This window comes from Balaenoptera borealis (genome assembly GCF_965194805.1).
Source record: "Balaenoptera borealis genome assembly, chromosome: 14".
Classification (NCBI taxonomy): domain Eukaryota; kingdom Metazoa; phylum Chordata; class Mammalia; order Artiodactyla; family Balaenopteridae; genus Balaenoptera; species Balaenoptera borealis.
In genome coordinates, this window is record NC_138875.1 from 34,214,300 (window position 1) to 34,238,006 (window position 23,707).

The following is a 23,707-nucleotide window of genomic DNA, read 5'->3' on the forward strand; positions in this document are numbered from 1 at the left end:
CCAAATCAGAAAAGAAGAAGTAAAGCTGTCACTGTTTGCAGATGGCATGATACTACACACAGAGAATCCTAAAGATGCTACCAGAAAACTACTAGAGCTAATCAATGAATTTGGTAAAGTAGCAGGATACAAAATTAATGCACAGAAATCTCCTGTATTCCTATACACTAATGATGAAAAATCTGAAAGAGAAATTAAGGAAACACTTCCATTTACTATTGCAACAAAAAGAATAAAATACCTAGGAATAAACCTACCTAAGGAGGCAAAAGACCTGTATGCAGAAAACTGTAAGACACTGATGAAAGAAATTAAAGATGATACAAATAGATGGAAAGATATACCATGTTTTTGATTGGAAGAATCAACATTGTGAAAATGACTATACTACCCAAAGCAATGCACAGATTCAGTGCAATCCCTATCAAACTACCAATGGCATTTTTCACAGAACTAGAACAAAAAATTTCACAATTTGTATGGAAACACAAAAGATCCCGAATAGCCAAAGCAATCCAGAGGAAGAAAAACAGAGCCCAGGAATCAGGCTCCATGACTTCAGGCTATACTATGAAGCTACAGTAATCAAGATAGTATGGTACTGGCACAAAAACAGAAATATAGATCAATGGAACAGGATAGAAAGCCCAGAGATAAACCCACGCACATATGGTCACCTTATCTTTGATAAAGGAGGTAAGAATATACAATGGAGAAAAGATAGCCTCTTCAATAAGTGGTGCTGGAAAACTGGACAGCTAGAATACTTCTTAACACCATACAGAAAAATAAACTCAAAATGGATTAAAGACCTAAATGTAAGGCCAGACACTATAAAACTCTTAGATGAAAACATAGGAAGAACACTCTTGGACATAAATCACAGCAAGATCCTTTTTGACCCACCCCCTAGAGAAATGGAAATAAAAACAAAAATAAACAAATGGGACCTAATGAAACTTCAAAGCTTTTGCAAAGCAAAGGAAACCATGAACAAGACAAAAAGACAACCCTCAGAATGGGCGAAAATATTTGCAAACAAAGCAACTGACAAAGGATTAATCTCCAAAATACACAAGCAGCTCATGCAGCTCAATATCAAAAAAACAAACAACCCAATCCAAAAATGGACAGAAGATCTAAATAGACATTTCTCCGAAGAAGATATACAGACTGCCAACAAACATGAAAGGATGCTCAACATTACTAATCACTAGAGAAATGCAAATCAAAACTACAATGAGGTATCACCTCACACCAGTCAGAATGGCCATCATCAAAAAATCTATAAACAATAAATGCTGGAGAGGGTGTGGAGAAAAGGGAACCCTCTTGCACTGTTGGTGGGAATGTAAATTGATACAGCCACTATGGAGAACAGTATGGAGGTTCCTTAAAATACTAAAAACAGAACTACCATATGACCCAGCAATCCCACTATGGGCATACACCCTGAGAAAAACCATCATTCAAAAAGAGTCCTGTACCACAGTGTTTACTGTAGCACTATTTACAGTAGCCAGGACATGGAAGCAACCTAGGTGTCCATTGACAGATGAATGGATAGAGAAGATGCAGCACATATATACAATGGAATATTACTCAGCCATAAAAAGAAATGAAATTGAGTTATTTGTAGTGAGGTGGATGGACCTAGAGTCTGTCATACAGAGTGAAGTAAGTCAGAAAGAGAAAAACAAATACCATATGCTAACACACATATATGGAATGAAAAAAAAAAGAACGGTTCTGATGAACCTAGGGGCAGGACAGGAAGAAAGATGCAGATGTAGAGAATGGACTTGAGGACAGGGAAGGGTAAGGGTAAGCTGGGATGAAGTGAGAGAGTGTTCTAGACATATATACACTCTCAAATGTAAAATAGATAGCTAGTGGGAAGCAGCGACATAGCACAGGGAGATCAGCTTGGTGCTTTGTGACCACCTAGAGAGGTGGGATAGGGAGGATGGGAGGGAGATGCAAGAGGGAGGGGATATGGGGATATATGTATACATATAGCTGATTCACTTTGTTATACAGCAGAAACTAACACAACATTGTAAATCAATTATACTCTAATAAAGATGTTAAAAAAAAACAGATGCATCTATAAAAGAGTAAACAGAATTTACACCTTATTCCTACTATTACGTCAAAACATTAATGACCTCTTTTTTCACATTTTGTATCTTTTAATCTTCTTATAGAGCATTTAAAACTGCTGTGGTTTGAATGTTTGTGTCCCCTCAAAATTCACATGCTGAAATCCTAATGCCCAAGGTAGTGGTGTTAGGAGGTGGGAACTTCGGGAGGTGCTTAGCCCTCACGAATGGGATTAGCTCCTTATAAAAGATACCCCACAGAGCTCCCTAGCCCCTCCCACCAGGTGTAGATACAATAACAAGTCTTTGACCCAAAGAAGGCCCTCACCTGACCAGGCTGGCATCTTATCTCAGACTTCCAGCCTGTACAACTGTGAGAAATAAATCTCTGTTGTTTGTAAGTCACCCAGTCTCTGGTATTTTGTTATTGTAGCCCAAATGGACTAGAAAAAATCCTAACATGTTCTAAATGTGTATGAGTATGGTAATATCAGGATAGCTTGTTTTCCTTTATTCCCACATATCAATGAAAAGTAGTAAGTTGAAAAACTTACCACAGCTTTTAACATAAGTATCCATAACTTCAGCACTGATCCCATTTGGCCCATTCTCACTTGGTGCATATTTTCTAAAAAAGTTCTGAAAAGATATTATTTACATGTTTATAAATTCAATACAATCCTTAAACAAATTAGGCATTTAAAAATTGTAAATAATGACAAAGAGGTGTCTGGTGTAAAGCAGTCAGTAATTATAAAATGTGGACTTTAGGAAGCATATTCCTCAGGAATCAGTCTTATTACTATGCTTATAGGCTAAGACAAACAAACAAACAAATAAATAAATAAAAGCCTGCTACTTCTATACCACAGGGGAAAACATTAAATAAACTTACTGCTATATCTCTATACTTAATTTATCAGTTTGTTTCACCTTTCTCCTGAATGTAAACATGAGGGATTTTTTGGGTATCATACATTCTCCTAAAAGTGAACATGAGTTTTTAAAATTACCTTTTAAGTATGGCCACTGAAACACTGTTACCATTAACAAACTCAATAAAGTTACATTCCAATTTTCAAAATAATTAGAATGCAATGCTAAGAATTTTCAGATTCAGAGGAAAGTGACAGAAAGATAAATATAAGAGATACAGACTGAACCAAAGAATTATAGGGGCACGATAAATACACTAGAGGTCCAAAGAGTCTGGAAACACTGGGTAAAACTGTGCATTTATTTTTTTCCCCAGATTACCAACTGGACCTATTCCCTTACATCTAGATGTTAAAGAAAAATACACAGTGTATATTATTTGAAAATACAACTAACATACTATTAAAAAAGTAAGTTTATCCTATGTTTTAAGCTTTTTGGAACACTTTGTAAGTTTGACAAAGAATCTATATCTAGAATATATAAAGAACTCCTATAAATCAATAAGGAAAAGACAAACAACCCAACATGAAAATGGGCAAAAGATATGAACAAGCACTTCACAGAAGAAATAAATGGCCTACACATATTTTTAAATACTCAATCTTTCAGGTAATCAGGGAAATGCAAACTAAATAATAATAAATACCAAAATTTAGAAGTTTGACAATACCAAGATTAGGCAAAGATGGGTAGCAATGAGAAACAGTTGTTTCCAAAAAACAATTATTTTGGAAAACAATTTTTAATTATCTACTAAAGTTGAAGATGAGATAAGCTATGACTCAGCAAAATTATTTACATAGATCACACATTCAACTAAGAATCAGGACACAAACTGTCATTGGCTTTATTTTACAAAATCATAATTGCACAGAGCAACATAATAATTGATAACTTTATTAAACAATTACTTCAGTTAGAACCTGTGTTGAAGCTCTGCATACATTTCATGTCATCTTCAGAACAATTCTAGAGCTAGGTACTCTTCATCATTATCCAAATTTTACAGATATAAAAACTGAGACTTGAAGGGTATGTTAGGGGGTCCCCTAGACCTCTGACAGGTTTGATTTGTTAGGTGAGGTCACAGACTCAACTTACAGTACAGTTGTACCACAAGCAGTGAGTATTACAGCAAAAGTATACACAACAGGATCAGCATGGGAAAAACACACAGGCAAAGCCTGTGAATTCCATGTGCAATCCTCCTTGCTGTCTTCTGTGAAGGCATACACTGAGCATACTTACCGGGGGCTGGTCATACAGGCACCCTCTACAGTCTATTTAGTTCAGTAACTATCAAAATTCTAGAAGGAAAGCAGGTTGTTTGCTATAAATCATATTATTTGTACAAACAGTCTAGGTATGTGAACCACCCTTATCAGTTAAAAGCCAAGTTCTCACTGAAAGCCAAATACCAGCTAAAGGCTAACCTGCTTGCAAGGTTACTCAAAATCTAGCTAGAAAGCTGCAGAGCCAAACTTCAAACTCACGCAGTTTGATGTTTTGAGCGTGAGCTTTTAACCACTGAACATGACTGTACCCCAAACCAAACAACAGAATCAACCACCTGTTTTGCCAACAAATCAGAGTAACGCTTTCTTGCAAATCTAAACTCCATACTGAATTACTGAGACACTCTAAACTGAGAAACACAAAAACACACTATAGCAAATATCCTCTATCAAGCCTTTCACTGTATTATTTTTCATCTCAGGCATATCAATTTTTCTGTGTGAATTATATACATTTTTCTTAGGAAAAAGAAAAATTATATTTAAAAATTAACAAAATAAACTATTAAGATATAATAAGAATTTTGCATTAAACACTAATTCACATATTTAAAATGTAAAAAAAAAATCCAAAGGTATACATGGCTTAGTCCCAGAAACAACTTGGCTTTTCTCATATTAAAGGAGAGAAATGACTTTGGAGGTGGGGATAAGGGTCTTAAAAAAATAATTGTGCCAAACATGTACGAGCAAAAATATCACTGTAGCACTGTTCTGACAAACAACAAAAATCGGAAATAATCATAATGTTCACTGATGGCTAAATAAATTATAATATTTCCATACTTTGAAATATAATGCAACCATGAACTTTAACAAATTTAAACTTTGTTTGCCAATTAATTCCTGATCTCCTATTATGTGTTAGGCCCATTTTAAGGAACTGAACATCAACCATGGAAGCATTTCCAACTGTTAGCATTGTTTACTTCTCAGGAAAGGAAAACAACTTTAGGGAAGACGGGTGATAAAAAGAGACTGTCATTTCTAACTTTATATACTTTTTATAAAGATTGAAATTTTTATGATAAGAATATATTCATGAAATTTATAAATCTTTAAAATAGATACTGTACCTGAATGCTTCCTTCTGTATCAAGAACTTCAGCAACAGGAACTGACTGGATAAACTGCATGAAGCCTACACAGAAACAGATGCATTGTATTAAGCATAGCTATTGGTGAAGCAATAAAAATAAAGATTCTGCTAAGAATAGTCTTCATTTGAAAATGTATACACTACAAACCTAATAGCTTAAAGAGGTCTATAAACATTGTATTTAGTATACACTGGCATTTACATCATAGGAACTACAAGGAAACTTTTAAAAAAAATTAAGCTGACAATCTGTATGCTTCTCTAGGCCAATTTCTATTATTATACACAAGGAACACAAAGTAATAGGCTAGGCTTCTTAAATCTGGCATAAAAATTTCTTTCTATAGTATTATAACATATGTCAATTAAAATTATTCTGAGTTTAAAATCATTTTAAGAAATCTGGAATTGTGGAATATCAATCACCTAACCCTAAAATTATAGTATATTCATTGGCTTTCTTTGTGTAATATTCCATCTTCTGCCATTCCCTGGAAATTATATGAGAGGGAAGTATAAATCCCTTAAACTACCAAAAAGAAGGGAAAGAAGATAGTATACAGGAGAACAAGGAGAAAAAGTAAGTCTGGTAAGTCTAGGGACAACAAAAGAAGTATAAAACTACAAATCTGTGAAAAAAAATCAAAGTTGAATGATGGAAACTATTTCAGGATCATAAACAACCATGATCTGGTTTTGGTAAGCCTTACATTATAATTATTCACATGCAAATTAGGAGACTGTATATTTCTTTAGAGTAAGAAATGTATCATTTATTCTTATATCATAAATACTGAACAGTCTGCATTAATGCACTTAACAGACGTTTATAGTTTTTCTACTATGTAGCAAGAACTTGGCCAGGTAAGCAAAAATAGAGCCTTGACCCTCCTTTCAAAGATCTTAACAAGGTTGCAAGTTTTATTGGGATAAAAACTATGAACGAAAGAGAATAGCATAGGGAGACCTATATTACAACAGGGATCAGAGGACATCTGACATCTGAACCATGTTTTGAAGGATGATAAAGATTAATTAGTAAAGCGGAAAGGATATTAAAGACAATGATCATATAAGACTGAAAAGAGCATGGTACATTTGAGAAAATGGAAGGTGGCTGGTGTGGCTAAAGCCTAAGAAGCAAGGGGGAGGGTGGCAAAAAAGAGGTGACAGAGATAGGTGCAGAAGTATGTCATACCATGCAAGAACTTGTAAACTAAGCTAAGGCTTTTGTCTTTGTCCCAAGAGCAAATGAAAGCTAAATAAATCAATCTATGTAGGATGGTAGAATGTTTGCACTTTTAACAATATCATTCTGAGAGAAAAATGAGAAGAGGAATTAAACCATCAAAAAGATTTGGGAGTGGCCTGGAGAAGGGCAGAAAGCCTAAAATAAAACAGGTACTTGTTTCTTCAAGGTACCTAAGGGTAAGAAGCTCTAAGAGTAACAAGATTATAAAATTTACAATAGGCATTAGGCAAGCATTCCTAGGGAATCTTCTGTCAAACTTCCAGAGGTTACTCAATCTCAAAAAGACTTAGACATATATTAAAAAAAAAATTAGTGGATAAGGCAACATCATCTGCTGAGTGGCTTGTATAAGCAGGGCACAGCCTCTCTGGGTTTTAGTAACGCTCAGTAATGATTCCAGATACAGAACACCATGGAAGAAAACTACTGTAGTTTGTAGCTACTGAAAGTTTTGAATGCAAAGAAATATATCAGAAAGATGCTAATTTTTCTTCCAAATATGTTGTTTAATGATTCCAAGAGGTATAAAAGGGAGGAAGGACAGAAGGAAGAAAGGGAGGGACGGAGGGAGGGAGGGAGGGAGAGAGGGAAGGTAGGCCGGCAGTCAGGAAGGCCCAAGTGGTCTTCAGTGTTACAAATGAGTTCAATCTCTAACATTCTTAACAATTTTCAATTAAAAAAGGAAAAGTATATTCATTGGACACTGAAATAAAGAATCATGTTATAAAATAAACTTACCATGTTTTGTACTAGTGGCTAATACTTTATAGGGCGTCAACTTCAAATCCAGATTTTCTTTTCGTAGCAGCTTAAGATCAAAAGTTATATTAACCAAATGAAAAGAATGTTATAAAATAGTTTTGCACGCAAGTGCTATAGCAGTTTAATACACAGAGATTTAGAAGGTAAACCTAAATTAAGGTTTAATTAAATCAATTAGTTAATTTAACTTTTATTTATTATCAAAATAAATGTATTAAACACTTTACATGGTGGTATGTCAAATTTTTTATCTTTTTCTAAATCACTGTCAGTTTTCGATGAACAGAAGGGTTCCTCCTAAGGATTTATGCAGGCCTTACTGGTCACAAAGTATTTTAGAACTCAGAAAAAGGAAATGAGGACAAATATTTTCCTTTATAAGCCAGGGACAGAAACAGGATTTTAAAAAGAAGATTTAATTGACTAAGAGGAAGAAAATTACTAAATTTAACATTGAAAGAACTTAACTGGGAAAAAAGTTTTTATAAAAAGGAACACATGCAGTTTCATTTTATACTAATCACAAGAGCCATCCTGCAATGTACAAAAACAACTAAATTTGCTCAAGATCAAGTGGAGATTGTTCAGCTTTCTAGGACTGCATCTGAATGTTACAAACAATTCTGTCCATGTATAGCATATCCACTAAATCATCGATTTCTAAAATGAAAAAATGTTCCCTACCAACATAAGGTTATGTTCACCTTGTCCATGAGTGAAATGATTTGGAGAATAAGTTGATCTTGGCGTAAATCATCCCCATGCTTAAATATAACTGGATATTTGCCTCCATCTTCTGTCTTAAAGAATAACTGTGCAGGCATAAGGGCACTCTGGAAATAAAAATATTATTTTCAAATTATATAAGATGGAAATGTGGGGAAATTTATAATAATCTAAAGAAAAGAAATGAGTCTAATAAAGAAAACAAATAATAATAACCTTAATTTATACAGGCTATGAGAAACAATAGCACAAAAAGTATCAGACAGAGGGATGAACAGACGTGTGACAAAGCAAATACAGTAAAATGTTAATAATAGGATAGAAGTAGTGGGTATACAGTTGTTTACTGTGAAAGTCTTTCAACTTTGCTGTATGTTTGAAAACTTTCGTATAAAACGTTGGGGGAAAAGGCATCAAAAATGCTTCAAAGAATATATGTTTAGAACCTACAACCTCTAGTGGACTGAAACTCCAAACTTTAAATTATCTTAAATTTGTAGTATCCTTTTATTACCTCAGGCAAAAATATATTTTATAAATTACCTTGTACCCTAGCTCACAAAAGCTCAAGAAGAACTGGAAGTGATCTTCCTAAAGATAAATGATAAGCAAGAGGTTCTTTGTTGTAATTTCCCTTTTCAGACTCGGATCTGATTCTGAAATTTAGATTTCATCTGAAATCTAATGCAAGCAGCTGACAACCTCAGGATAACTAAGCACTAATCCCAGTGCCTTAAGGGGTTCACTCCCCATGGAGATCTAGCTTTCATTCTTAAGCTAAGGTCTACAAAATTCTGTTTAAAAATATTGAAAACTAGGTGCATAACCTTTTCAGCTCTAAGGAGTTCATAAAAAGACAACAGGAATTCATGGATTCCCCTACAACTCTGTGCAGACATTTCAGTGTATGTACAAGCATATGGGTAACATTCTACAGTATCCAATCCATCACTTTCATTGGACTCTTAAAGGCATTCATGACTCAAAAATGGTTAAGAATTATAATGCTAGAGTTATGTGGTAAACGCCCTAGAAGCATTAATTGTAAACTGCAATTCAGAATTTTTAAGAATGTCCACATACTTAATAAGGGCTGGAAGAAAAAAATCAGGACTGAATATTAGGATTAAAATGATGTCCCATGATATTTTATTGACCATCTACTTTGTGTATATAAGACATAATTATAAAATTATATTATTAAGGGAAAAATGGATCCAGAATACACTAAACAATAATGATAGATTCTTATGCCCCACTCTTACAACTCCTGCTTTTTGTCTTAGATATTCTTTTTCATCCTGTTTGCAAAAAAATGATAAAACTCCTTTTTTGATTCACTGGTTTTGATTAGTCCTAAGGGAATGAGAATTATTAGAAGCAGGTCTTATTTGGGAGTTCTAGCATGAACGAAGAAATACTTGCATTTTCTCTCCTGTACCAGCATTTTTCAAATTGCAGGATATAATTCAATAACGAGTTTTAAAACCAATTGAATAGGTTGCAAACAACATTTAAAAATTAATGCAACAGAATAGTTTTTAAAAGAATAGAAACTATTAGAGTCCGTAATATGCAGTAAGGTTAAGTACTGCTTTATGAAACTAACGTTGCAGTTGTGTGAGCTGGGCTGCCATGGGCTGCCTTTAAACACACCCTTAAAAAAATCAACTATTTTTTACTGTAATCACACCCCTTTTCATATACCCAAGTTGTTGATCTATGAGCCCTTTCTTATCTGATACAAAGTAATATCCCAATGCAACTTATGCCCTTCTACCCTTAGAATCAGAAGACCTAAAACATCATGCCTCAGAGAGACCTTTCAATATGATGCCCAGCAGATAATGATGCTTCTTCACAAGTAATGATGCTCAGCCCTTTGGCCTGCTTAGAGAAGGCAGCTGCTACCAGTTCTTTCTAACTATCCAGGTGGTGGCCAGCCAAAAGAAAGTCTGGCATGCTATTAAGGACTAAAGAGAATTACTACACTTGAAAATACAAGAAAAAATTTAAGTCATAGGTTAACTGGAACTCATATCTAATCACAGGAACTTATAATGTCTAAGTTTGCAATTTAACTTTTACTTTTTTTAAAAAAAAAAGCTTACATGAGAAAAAGCAGGTGATTAATAAATAGCTCAAAAATTAAAGATAAAAAAATCCAGAGATATAAAAATATTTTATACATTCCACATAAAAATGTCTACTGATAATACAAAAAGATCTTAAAACAAAACACACTGATAAATAAAAGGTATCTTTTTTCAAAGGTAGTGTCTGAAGATCCACCACAGTTACCTTAAATAATGTAGCTGTTTCTGGGATTATTCCTCTAATTTTCACCTGGGGTTCTAAAGGCAATGGGATAAGTTCCACATCTGACAAGTTCATCTTTTCGTTGTCTCCAAGCAATGCCTGTAGTCTCTCATTCTAGGAGAACAAGTTAGAAAGTACTAGTTAGGTTAAAATGGAAAAGGGGTTTTTAAAGCATATGGTAAAGACATAAAGACTGATTCTATTAACTTTAAAATATTTGCAAAGCACCATAAAAGTATATGCGAAGTAATACAACATAAAGGAGAGAGTATGTGTCAGAGACAAGCACTTATAATCCACCTGACAAAAGCAGCAGCATGCTTTAAAAGGAGCAATCCCTTGACCTATGAAAAGCTGGACTTTCATAAGGTTAGGGAATATGTTTCTCTTACTGCAACTGAGAATCAGGAGTATACTCAAGCTAGACTTTAAGGTGCAATTTCTATTTTCAAAGGATCTGTGAAATCACAAGGAGAATCTAATTTCATTTGAAGCTTAATTTCTCATGACCAAATATTAAGCAAGAATTTCATTAGCTGCTCCACTGCATGTTTTGGGTTTAGAAAGTAAACTCAATTTACTTGGAGGAACTTGGACCCTACCTTTTACTGTTCATTGACTCTGTCTGATCGAACTTTTCCCAAGATATCACCATTTATTTATTTTCTTTAGCTCACATGCATACTGCATTGAGCCAAGATTTCAGAAATTGAGAAATTCAAGCCATGATGAAACAGCTTTGTCATTTAGCAGCGTCTATAGTGTTTAGACCAAGCCCATCTATTCAATTTCAAAATAACAATCTATTTCCTTTGAAAGCTGTGAGAGTATTGCATTCTTTAAACAGGTGAGCTTGTTCTTAAAGGGAGAAAACTTGACCTAATACACTGGGCTTCTTCCTATTTCTCAAACATGTCACACATGCTCCCATATCAGGGCCTTTGTGCTTGCAGCTCTTCTGGCTGGAATAGTCTTCTCTAGATATTCAGTGGCTTGCTCCCCTACTTGCTTCAGGTTTCTGTCCAAATGTCAACTCTCAGTGAGGCCTTCCTGACCATTCCATTGAGAAGTGAAAAGCTGCCTTAATACTTGAACCCAGCACTTCCTATTCCCCTTTCCAGCTTTTTCTCCAAAGCACGTGATGCTATCTAGCATAAAATATATTTTACTTATTTTGTTAACTTTCTCCTCCAACAGGAATGTAAGGTCCTTACATTCTAAACGTAGGGATTTTTATATTCACCTCTGCATCCTCAGAACCTAGAGAAGTGCCTGGCACACAGTAGGCATGTGATACATTTTTATAGAATAAATATTATAACATAAAGAATCACAAAGTGTAAAGAGACTACTTAACATTCAAAATGAAAGCTTTAATTGTTTTTTTAAAAGTGTGGAATCAATGCATTTTTATTAGAACTCAAATATCTACATTCAAAGACCTCAATCAAGAGAATTTTTCCTAAATGAGATCAGCAAAGGAAAGAAGGTGGCAACAATATTATTATTTGTTTTACCATCGGACACCTAACTCTTGGATCCTCTGGCCACACATTTAACACCGTTGCACTCACCAAGGCAAATCTCTCCCAACTTCGTTATGAGGGATGGAAAAGTACTATTACATATGATTGCAAATTATTAGCTGTAGTCATTTCATTATTCCTAGTAATAACACAAATAATGGTGGTAGAGAGTCATCTTGGCATTTCACTAAAACCCGAGGGCTTGTTTCTAGTAAAACTAAGTAAATAAAACTATGTTTGTCTATTATCACATCATGAAAAAATGTCTGAAAAGATTTTTAGCCAATGTTGACACTATATTTGGGACTGTCTGACTTAAAATATAGGCAAAACAATATGTGTTTTGCAATATGTGGCAAAAACAACATTTATTTTTGGGGACTATAAGTGCTGTCTCCAGTAGGGAGTCATCTTCCAGAACAGCGAAAACTGAGGTGTATCCAGAGGCTCATGTGTGGCGAACAAAAGAGTATGTCACATAAGAACAAACTGCGGTTTAAATACGTGCCCCAAACTGACAGTCACAAGAACAGGCATTCTTTCTGCTGGTGAGCACTGGGATCACACGGCTGCTCACCAGGGCACCTCTGGGGAGAAGGGCTCCTGGAGGAACAGCAGTAGGAATTTAGTTATTTAACCAGGATTTGTGATTCTTCTCAAAAACAAAGAAAATGCCAACTCAATAAACATGTGTTTCTCTTCAGCCTATTTTCTCCTCCCTAACCTTGTTAACATTATTCCTTGCACGCATCTCTGCCAGACCTGATCCCCTGCCTTTAAATTCCTGACTCAATTTTTCACCTTTTAGTCTCTCCGCTTTCCTCTCACAATTCTGAAGAACAGTAAAATGTGTTGTGGTGTTTTACAAAGGTCACTAAGAAAGATTTTCCAGTTATGGGATTAGGTAAAGAGAAGATATCAGATGAATCCTTCATATCATTTGGGCAAAAGATCAGGAAAAATAACATCTGAAGAAGAGATGCTCATCTATTATCATCAAGTAGAAACCTCACCCTGTTGAGAGCAAAATCAATGTACTGGCCATGAGAACACATTGCCAGTTACTATCACTAGTTCTGCAACCTTGGGTGAGTTACTCTGGACCTTCTTTTTCTCAGAAAAATTCTAGTCTAAATAATCTCTAGAGGTTCTTTCCATGTCAAATAAATTGTATTCTATGATGCTAAGATTCTAAAATGAGAGCCAGAAAAGCACTGTAGATAAAAATATGGACTCAGAATGTCTGGGTACAAATCCTAACTTCAACACTTACTACCTGAGGACATCTGGCAAATTACTTAACCTTCTACTACCTACTTTTCCTTACAATTGGGATAATAATAGTACCTAATTTATAGGGTTGTTGTGTGGATAAAATCAATGTATATAAACTCATAAAATAGGGTCCTATACATAATCTGTACTTCTAACCACTCCTATTACTATAACAGGCCTACTTCATTTAATTGCACTTCACTTTAGTGCACTATGCAGATATTGCATTTTTTACAATTTGAAGGTCTATTGCAACCCTGTGTCAAGCAAGACTATCGGTGCCAATTTTCCAACAGCACTTGCTCACCTTGTGTCTCTACGTCACATTTTGGTAATTTTCACAATGTTTCAAACTTTCTCACTATTATTATACTTATGATGATCTGTGATCAGTGATCTTTGATTTTACTATTGTAATTGATTTGGGGCATCATGGACCAAGCCCATATAAAATGGAGAACCTAATCGATAAAATGTTACGTGCGTTTTGACTGCTCCATTGACCAGCTGTTCTCCCTCTCTCTTCTTCCCCTATTCCCTGAGACACAGTGTTGAAATTAGGACAATTTACAACCCTACAATGGCTTCTATGTGTTTAAGTGAAAGGAAGAGTCACATGTCTCTCACTTTAAACCAAAACCTAGAAATAATTAAGCTAGTGAGGAAGGCATGTTGAAAGCCTAGACAGGCCAAAAGCTAGGCCTCTTATGCCAAACAGCCAAATTGTGAATGCAAGGGAAAAATTCTTGAAGGAAATTAAACTACTATGAACACATGGATGATAAGAAAGCAAAACGGCCTTATTGCTGATCTGGAGACAGTTTTAGTGGTCTGGATAGAAATCAAACCGGCCACAACATTCCCTTAAGCCAAAGCCTAAACCAGAGCAAGCCCTAACTCTCTTCAATTCTATGAAGGCTGAAAGAGGTGAGAAAGCTGCAGAAGAAAAGTTTGAAGCTAGCAGAGCTTGGTTCATGAGGTTTAAGGAAAGAAGCCATCTCTATAGCATCAAAGTGCAAGGTGAAGCAGCAAGTGCTGAAGTAGAAGCTGCAGCAAGTTATCCAGAAGATCTAGCTAAGATAATTAACAAAAGTGGTAGATGACACAGCCTTATATTGGAAGAAGATGCCATCTAGGACTTTCACAGCTAGAGAGAAGAAGTCAATGCCTGGCTTCAAGGCTTCAAAGGACAGGCTGACTCTCTGGTCAGGGGCTAATACAGCTGGCAACTTGAAGTTTAAGCCAATGCTTACTTACCATTCCAAAAATCCTAAGGCCCTTAAGAATTATGCTAAACCGACTGCCTGCTCTATAAATGAAGAACAAAGCCTGGATAATAGCACATCTGTTTACAATATGGTTTACTGAATATTTTAAGCCCACTGTTGATATCTACTGGTCAGAAAAAAAAATATTCGTTTCAAAATATGACTGCTCATTGACAATGCACCTGGTCACTCAAGAGTTCTGGTGAAGATGTACAGTGAGTTAATGTTTTTTATGCCTGCTAACATAATATCCATTCTGCAGCCCATGGATCAAAGTCTAATTTTGACTTTCAAGTCTCAGTACTTAAAAAATACTATCATAAGGCTGTGAATGTTGGTGATTCCTCTGAGGGATCCGGACAAAGTAAATTGGCGATGTTCTGGAAAGGATTCACCATTCTAGATGCCATCAAGGATAACTGTGACTCACAGGAAGAGGTCAAAATATCAACATTAACAGGAGTTTGGAAGAAGTTGATTCCAACTCTTAGGATGACTTTGGGAGGTTCAAGACTTCTGTGGAAGAAGTAACTAGCAAGACAGCTAGACTTAGAAGGGGAGCCTGAAAATATGACTGAACTACTGCAAACTCGTGATGAAACTAACAGATGAGAAGTTGCTTCTTAGGGATGAGCAAAGAAAGTAGTTTCTTGAGATGGAATCTACTCCTGGTGAAGATGCTATGAATATTGGTGAAATGACAAACAGAGGATTTAGAATATTCCATAAAGTTTGTTAATAAAGCAGTGGCAGGCTTTGAGAGAACTAACTCCAATTTTGAAAGAAGTTCTACTGTGGGTAAAAATGCTGTCAATGAGCGCTGCATGCTACAGTGAAAACAAATTGTTAGTGAAAGGAAGAGTCAACTGATGTGGCAAAGCTTAATTATCTTCATTGTTGTCTTCTTCTACAAAATTGCCCCAGCCACTCCAACCTTCAGCAACCGCCACCCTGATCAGTTAGCAGCCACATCCTCGAGGCAAGGCCTTCCATCAGCAAAAAGATGATGATTCTCTGAAGGCTCAGATGATGGCTAACATTTTTTAGCAATATTTTTAATTAAGGTATATACATTGCTTTCTTTAGGCATAATGCCATTGCACACTTAACAGACTACAGTATAGTCTATACTATACAGTATAGTGTAGACCTAACTTTTATATGCACTGGGAAACCAAAAAATTCGTGTGACTCACTTTATGGTGATATTTGCTGTACTGCAGTGGTCTGGAACACAACCCGCAATATCTCCGAGGTATGCCCGTAAAATATATCAACCAAAGAGACAGTACCAAAACTCAGTATTTTATGATACCAAGACATTATTAGTCATAAACAGAAAGCAAAGCCCAAAGGTTTACCTTTTTCTTACGATTTCCACTTTCACGCTGAACTGCCTTCATTAGGTGCACCAGCCGATCTACAAAGGTCTGCTGTGCAGCCAGCAAAGAACGCATAACTCTGACAGACTTATCACCCTGAAGGGATTCAAAGGAAAGAAAAATTAATTCTATGTAGCATAATGATTAGGGTTTCTTCAATAGCATGGGTGACCTTTATTCTTTTAATAGCCACAAACTTCAATACAAAGTAGTATTGAAAAAAATTAATTATCTTTATTCAGAGATAATGATAAACCTGTTATCTTAAACACCACCAACTCTTCCACAATTGAAAATTATCGGAATCTTCAGCGAATACTGGTCTAACAAAAACTGCACTTTTTTTCCCACACGCAACCATGTGACACGATAGAATTCATTCACCCAAAATGTATTCACTCACCAGTTCAATAAGTATCTGGAAGCCTATAATTTCTTCAAAAATGTGCTGGGCATACAGCAGAAACAATACTATCCTCAAGGAAATAAATATATACTTAAAAAAAAAGTTCTCAAAGAGCAATATAATATGCTTGCTTAGTAAAACAGAAGCCATAAAAACTAAATGCTATATAGTCTCATGTAGTAATTCTCAGTTCATAAAATATTATAAAATAACATTTTCTCATTTAATCTCTCCAATTACATTGATAAAGGCAGCTTGGCAATTGTCATCCTTATTTCGAAGATGGAAATTTATGCTCCAAGAGACTGAAATTTCCTCACAGGATGACAAAGGTTATAAGTGACAGAACTGAGATTAGAAGAGAGGACCAACTGCTTATCTGCTAGTCAGTTAGATATAAAGAATCTCTGGCCTCTGAGAACTATATAAAAGTTTAGTCTCAAAGAGTTCAATAAGATGTGACTTACGTTTTTAAGAAAATTTAAATGAAACATGAAACAGTAGATAAAGATGCTCTGAAGTAAAATATTACATTTCTACAGCAAATCACAGTTAATGTCGTGACAGTTTTCTTTTCATTGCCCGTGCACCTTCTGCTGGCTGAACTGTGACACTGCCTTAACAATCACAAGAATACCAGGCGAAAAATGGCTTACATACCTCTAGAAACTATAAAAGCAAAAATATAAGTTATATAGAAAGTATCTGTAATATGACCATTACCAGATTTATATAAATATACCTAGTCTTAACAATAAAAATAGAAAACAGAGAGTGCAATAAAAAAGCAAAGCTTTGGGGTTTTTTGTTCCAGGTATAGGTTTATTTTATTAAATCAGGAGTCAACAAACTTACTATAAAGGGCCAAGGATTAACTACTTTAGGTCCTGCTGACTATAGAGTTTCCATACCAGATATTTATCTCCTATTGGAGTGCAAAAGTGATCACAAACAATATGAAAACAAATGAGCATGACTATGTCCCAATAAAATTTTACTTATGAACACTGAAATGTGAATTTCACATAATTTTCATGTCACAAAGTATTATTCTTCTTGTGATTTTTCCAACTATTTAAAAATAAAAATCCTTAGCTCATAGGGCATACCAAAACAGGCAATAGGCCAGATATGTCCCATGCACCGTGTCTGCCAACCCCTACATTAAACGGTTACCTTCAACAATGCTTGGCTGAACCGTCTCATCACATTCAAGTACATCTCGTGGGTCTTTGGATCTCTCTGCTGAGTATCTTGATCTTCACATTCCACTATCACATACCTTAAAAATGTAAAGTCATTCATGTAAATGTGAAATGAAACTCAGAATCATTTTGTAAACACTTATGCCTTTCCATTAAAACAGATCAATTCACATTTGCAAAAATAATTAATGGGAGTAATGAAACACATTCTACACTTGATCTTAGCCAAAAGGCCGAGAAGCGATTGAAACACATTCTATCATCACTCTTTTTAAAGCTGAAAATTCAGGAACAACATATATAACCTTCTATAAAGGTAAATTAATAACAGAATGCCTTAATGTGTACAATATCCTAGATTTTCTAAAAATTTTGGCATCAAAATGAGCATTTTCTCCTAATGCTTTATGAGGTACACAGAGCAGTAACATCTTCAGAAATTATATAAGCTTACAAATCTACCAAGTAACTCATGAACAAAAATATTTTCAAAATATACGTAATACTTTTGGTATTACATAAGGCTCTCTTATTCCGGAAAAAAAAAAAAAAAAAAAAAAAAACACTGAAGCTTCTCTCATTAACATACCTCTGAAAGATAAATAAAAATCTTAATTTTTCCTTTCATATCCAATTTCCCCATTTCTCAAAATTCCATATATAATCTTCAATTTTTCCATCACAGAATTGTGGTTTTAGAGAGTTAAAAAATTTTAAATATAAATATAGTCTTAAACCTAAACTGCTTATACAATTCATATAATCATATAAATAATGACCTGGATTAGATTTTAGAGGTTGTCTAATCCAGTGTTTCCAACTGTTCTGATTGGAACAAGCCATACTAACAAATACATTTTAGATCACAACTCATTACACACAGCCCATGTGTGCACACAGATGCATAAAACTGAAAAAAATTTCACAAAGCAATATTCTGTGAACAATATGTTAATATTTGTTACTCTGTTCTATTTCACTTTTCTTTAAATAACAAATGCTAGACTGTGAGCCTTAAAATTGATTTCAATGGATAATGACGTGCAGTTTGAAACTTGCTTATTTTATCAATAGCAAAACTTAGAGGTGGCTGTATCTTGCCCATGGTGGCACAATTAGTTGACTGAAGAGCTGAAATCAGAACCCTGGACTCTGGGGTCCTCGGCTAGAATTCTTTCTACTAAGCTTACTCTCACAGTTTGACCATTAAAAACCACATGAAACTTTTCAACTTCCTTAACTGATAGTATTTCACAAATCTCAAATCACAGGGCTTACTATTTTCCTTTATACTATTTCTGGAAAGAAAATAGTTAACCATCTAGAAGGTAAACTTCATGAGAGCAGAGAGCTTACCTGTCCATCTTGATACCCTCAGCACTTCCATGCCTGGTTCATAATACTCAATATATTATTGTTGAATGAATGACCCCAATCTCATGGACTTAACAAGTATCTCAATGTTGATAATTCTCAAATATGAATATATATCCCTTTTCCCACATCTAAGGCCTAACTTTGCATGCCATTAGGTGCTCTGCTTTTATATTCAACTACCCTAATTTTCAAGCAGCAGATCCCCTTTTCAAGACACTGCTTGTCATTTTTAACCGAAGATGTGTAAAACTGAAGTTATCACACTAAATGAGTTATTTTTCTATCTCAATTGAAGGCATTATCAATATTTCAGCCATTTGGGCTACAGTTTGAATCACGTGAGGTTGTAACCAAACCAGAGAACACAGGCTCTACCTAAAACTATAACTGGCACTCTGTGTTTAATTTGTGGTCTGTGCATCTAGAGCCAAACCTAAGTCACAGTCCTTCGCTTCAAACACCTATATTCAATTAGTCACTAGGCCCTGTTGATTTTTTCCTTTAAAATGCTTCTTGTAGTTGTGCTGTACTACTAGCAAGCCCTGTCTGGAATCAACCAGCAGATACCTCTTACCTAGCTTCTCTAACTCTAAAAACAAACCCCTTATTGATCAATACAATCATCCAAATTTTTCTTCTTTAAACTACCTTCATGTCCCACCTATATTAACAAAAACATCAATGGTTCCCGCTTTTCTACTATTTTAAAACAGTTTCTGTGGCCATAAGCTTCTGGTTCAAACTTCCACCATCTCCAATTCATGCATTCACACTCCAATCAGCTCGACTCCCCACCACCCCCACTTTGTGCTTTCGTTCATGTTGCGGTACTGTCCAGAAACACCTTCCCACCTCCACCTTTCCTTATTCTACCCACCCTTCAAATACAGGTGACACTCCGTCTCTTCCAGGAAGTCTTTACAAACCCTAACAACTTCTTTCTCCTCTGACTTCCTAAGACAGGCACAGCCTCTCATACAACTTGTGCTGATAATGTTACCTTGCTCGTCACTGTTTCACACATTTACTCCTAGCTCCCTTCAGAGGTTATAAAGAAACCGATGCCAGATTCCGTATCTTAAAAATCTTTAGTAGTCCTTGACATACACAATATAGTCTTACACAAAGAAATGTTTTAAAGGTTGATAAAATTTAAGAGCCTTCTCCCACTGACTTCCCAGGTGGTCTGGAAGTCCTCAGAGTTGTATAACCTAACAATAGAATTTTCTGTAAAGTGGTATGAGGAAATAAACCCTGACACTATATCTACCTTATGTTCCCAACGAGAGTTCTAAACCAAATATTCAAGAAAGCATTTTTGAATCTTGAAACTGTCAATACAGATTCAAACCCAGTCCATACTCTCTAACCCTTTGAAGTCCTTGACTATCCCCATCATCTTAGTATATTCATTGTGTTTTCCTGTGTTTACATGGCAACTCCTTTCTAAAGGAGCAATACAGATGACCACAATATACAGGCTCCACTGCTTTGTTCAGGTCCCCTTGACTGTCAAGTAAACACAATGGCTGCAGCTACGTGATAAAGGTCACATAGCAAACACATCTCAAAATCATTCAACCCAAAGTTCTTATGCAAAGGAAAAGTCCATCTAAAATAAAAATGACAGTGTCATCTCCAAAATGAAGGACAAATTTAGATCAAGACTAGAAAACCTAGATTTGAGTCACTTCTGAATTCTCTGTTCACAGCAGTAAGGAGACTCTACAAAGCACTCTCAGGTACTTCCTTGAAACCTGTCATCTTCAAGTAGAAATGTAGACAAAATTGCCTGGGTACCCATTGTATGATGACATCAGTGGGCTACCTATTTCTTGGCAATTTCATTTTGTGAGGTAAATAACCTTTATTACTTTGAAAGGTCTTAAAAGTTATAGAAAAACATGTCAAGGCAGCCAAAGTTTACTTTCAATTTCAACATACTGGAATAGCTATAAAAATAAAAAACTGCAACGATTTATAGATCCTGATGCCCAACACTTTACAGACTGGAGACTATAACTCCCCTCTGAGGTTTAAAATGTTGACACTATTCATTTTAAAAGGATTGTCTGTACTACTGTAGGCCTCTAAGGATTCAACTATAGCAGGAATCCTGTTTAAATCAATGGAAAGGGAACAAATGAACAAGGAAATTCAAAATGTTCAAAAGGAAATAGCACAATCAATTAAAATTTATATTTTAATATATTTGTTATAATAGAGTAAGCTTAGACTGAGAGGCATATAAATTGTTACATGTGATTAATATTTTTATACTTATTCTGTCCAGGTTCAAAGGAATAGAATGATTATTTTAAGTCAATTATTTGGAATTATTTCCCATATTTTCACCCTACAATCACAAAAGTGGTGTGTACCAAAGTCAGAAGTCCACATCAATAGCTTTTCCTTCCCCATGAGTGTTTCTGAATATGTAATATGCAGACTATAAATATGGGAAAAACAATTACTCCTCAGAGAATGAATAGACATAGCACATGCTATTGCATCAGTGAATCAGAGACATAGTGGGAAAACACAAATCAAATCTAAGTTTGATAGAATGCTTATAAGACTGGGAGCTAGGACTGTACTTTGTTTATTATCTATGGAGAAAACAAAGTGCTCTTTCTGAACAGAAACTGTTGCCTCATTGGAAACTGCTCATCTAATAGGTTTCCTACTGTTCAGCTGCTTTCAGAATGGTTTGAAAACTCTTCCTACTTGAAATAAGATATCAAAGATCCTATCGCAACTAATTTCAAATTTCACAATGAAATCTGGTCTATACTCAAATTCAAAGAATACATAATTTTAATCACCACATAATCAGTATACATACATATAGCTCTTATGATAGTGACTACTCTGGACTATAAATTCTGAGCCAGAGTAAACTTTCCATGAATATCACAAGGAAATAAAAAATATCTATAAAGGAATTCTTAGTAAATGATTTTTAAAATATATAAAACCTTAATTTTAAATACCTAAGAAGCTTAAAAGTCCTTACTCAAAACCTTGGCACTGTGCTCCACACATTTTTTTTTAATTTCCATTGAATTATTTACCCAGATTTTTATGAGGAAATATTTTTCCATAACACCAGTGAATAGACATACACTTAAGAATTCAGATTAGAATATGGAGAACATTAGGAAGCAAGAGGTTACATTAAAAGGAAATAGTACCTATCTGGTAATACAATGATTTCTAAGCAAAATTTTCAAAGTAAAAATGGTGATTAACAACTAGCCAAAACATTTTGTGGATGTATTTTCAAGGACATACTGAAAGTTACGGTGAGGGAAACGTGGTTTATGAATATTATATTAAACTCTAAAGTAAAAGCAAGGAACTATTTTTCCTCCCACTACTAAGGCCAACAGGAGAAAAAAAAATTACAGGTACCAAAGGGGGGAAAAAATGACTGATTTAGTTAAGATTGTTGAAAGCGGTTTTTCTTCAATGAAAAGAGAACCGTGAAGGCTGAAACTAAAGAAATATTTGTTATGTAAGTAATGAACACCCACGTTTATTAAAGAGCCTTTGATTTATTTATCTATTTATTGGCTACAAGGGCAGTATCCAGATAAGATTATGTTTGGAGAGTGGGAAAATGAAGTTAATGATTTGACCTACAGAACAGTTCTCCAACTCAGTCTAAAACACGGAAAGCAAAACGCCTCACTATTCTTCAAAAACAATTACCTTTCAGAATGGACATCTATTAATTTGTACTGTTTAAGTTAACCACAGTAAACTGAGCAGTAAGATTAGATCAGAGATCATTTCTACAGTTTAAAAAAGTATCAAGTTTGTCAGGAAGTTTAAAAAAATGTTCTCTCAAATGTACAGAAAGCTTCAGGTAGAGCTTACCCAACTGGCTCTGCCCTTTGTTTGCTCTATAAAACTAGTTAAGGCTCTCTTGTCTAGTGTTTAATCCTAGTGCTTTCTTTAATTGAACCAAAATATTTCTCACTGTGGCTTAAGCTACTTGTTCTTTACACTTTAGAATTCTATGACAGATAAAGGGAGCCATGCTTCACATTAGTTGTGTCTCAGTAAATCAGTTAGCTTTTCTATGCCTCAGTTCCTCTCTTTCTTTCATGTAACTCACTCAGGAAACCTGCTCTCATGTAAAATAGAGATACTTACACTTGCCCTATTTAACTTCACAGAACAAATGAGAAAAGGTCACTGAAAATACTCTGTAAATGGCAAAATGTGAGATAAATGATCTAATCCTAGTTTAGGCTTTACCAAGTTCAGCTACATCATGCCTCTGCCTCAGTTTTCTCATGTATAAGTAACTTCAAATTCTAATTTTCTGGTCTTGCATGATTCCAGTGTTTTAGTAAATAATGTGAAAATACACACTCCTGAAGGACAGTGAAGTATCATACTTACACTACTTAAATAGCATAAAAGGCAAGCAGACATCAAACTGAAAAAAACGATTATCTTACCCAGTTTTATCTTAGATCCTGGAAAGTTAGTGAAAGTAAGAGAAACTGTGGTGCTAATAAGCATTTCCATTAGCACAGTTGTAAAGAAATACAGCTAGATATAAATACTGCATAGGCTTTTGATGATTGCTCATACTTTATTTTAAACTGCCTTTTTGTTTACAGTATGGAAGAAAATAGTCTTGAACAGTGATGAGAAAATAAACAAAAAATTATTTCACATACCAGTATAAATAATTAGCCAGTGTTGAGTTTTTGCAGGCTCTTGATATCAAGAAGGTACATAGATCTTGCTGAAAGAA

General features: G+C 35.0%; 1 protein-coding gene across 8 annotated transcripts in view; it reads right to left on the bottom strand.

Moving 5' to 3' along the window:
* The window catches only part of PIK3C3 (phosphatidylinositol 3-kinase catalytic subunit type 3), a 164,386-nt gene that overhangs the window by 44,427 nt on the left and 96,252 nt on the right, over positions 1–23,707 (bottom strand). For all 8 annotated transcript variants that reach the window (XR_014234175.1, XM_082354205.1, XM_082354206.1 and 5 more), the window contains exons 13-20: positions 23,631–23,698; positions 17,528–17,633; positions 15,925–16,041; positions 10,477–10,608; positions 8,154–8,282; positions 7,426–7,495; positions 5,413–5,477; positions 2,657–2,741 (exon numbers count right to left, since the gene is read on the bottom strand). Coding sequence is in view for 7 of the 8 variants with exons in the window: in XM_082354205.1 (XP_082210331.1) it covers positions 2,657–2,741; positions 5,413–5,477; positions 7,426–7,495; positions 8,154–8,282; positions 10,477–10,608; positions 15,925–16,041; positions 17,528–17,633; positions 23,631–23,698 (772 nt within the window). In the remaining variant the exon portion in view is untranslated. The remainder of the gene's footprint in view (positions 1–2,656; positions 2,742–5,412; positions 5,478–7,425; positions 7,496–8,153; positions 8,283–10,476; positions 10,609–15,924; positions 16,042–17,527; positions 17,634–23,630; positions 23,699–23,707) is intronic.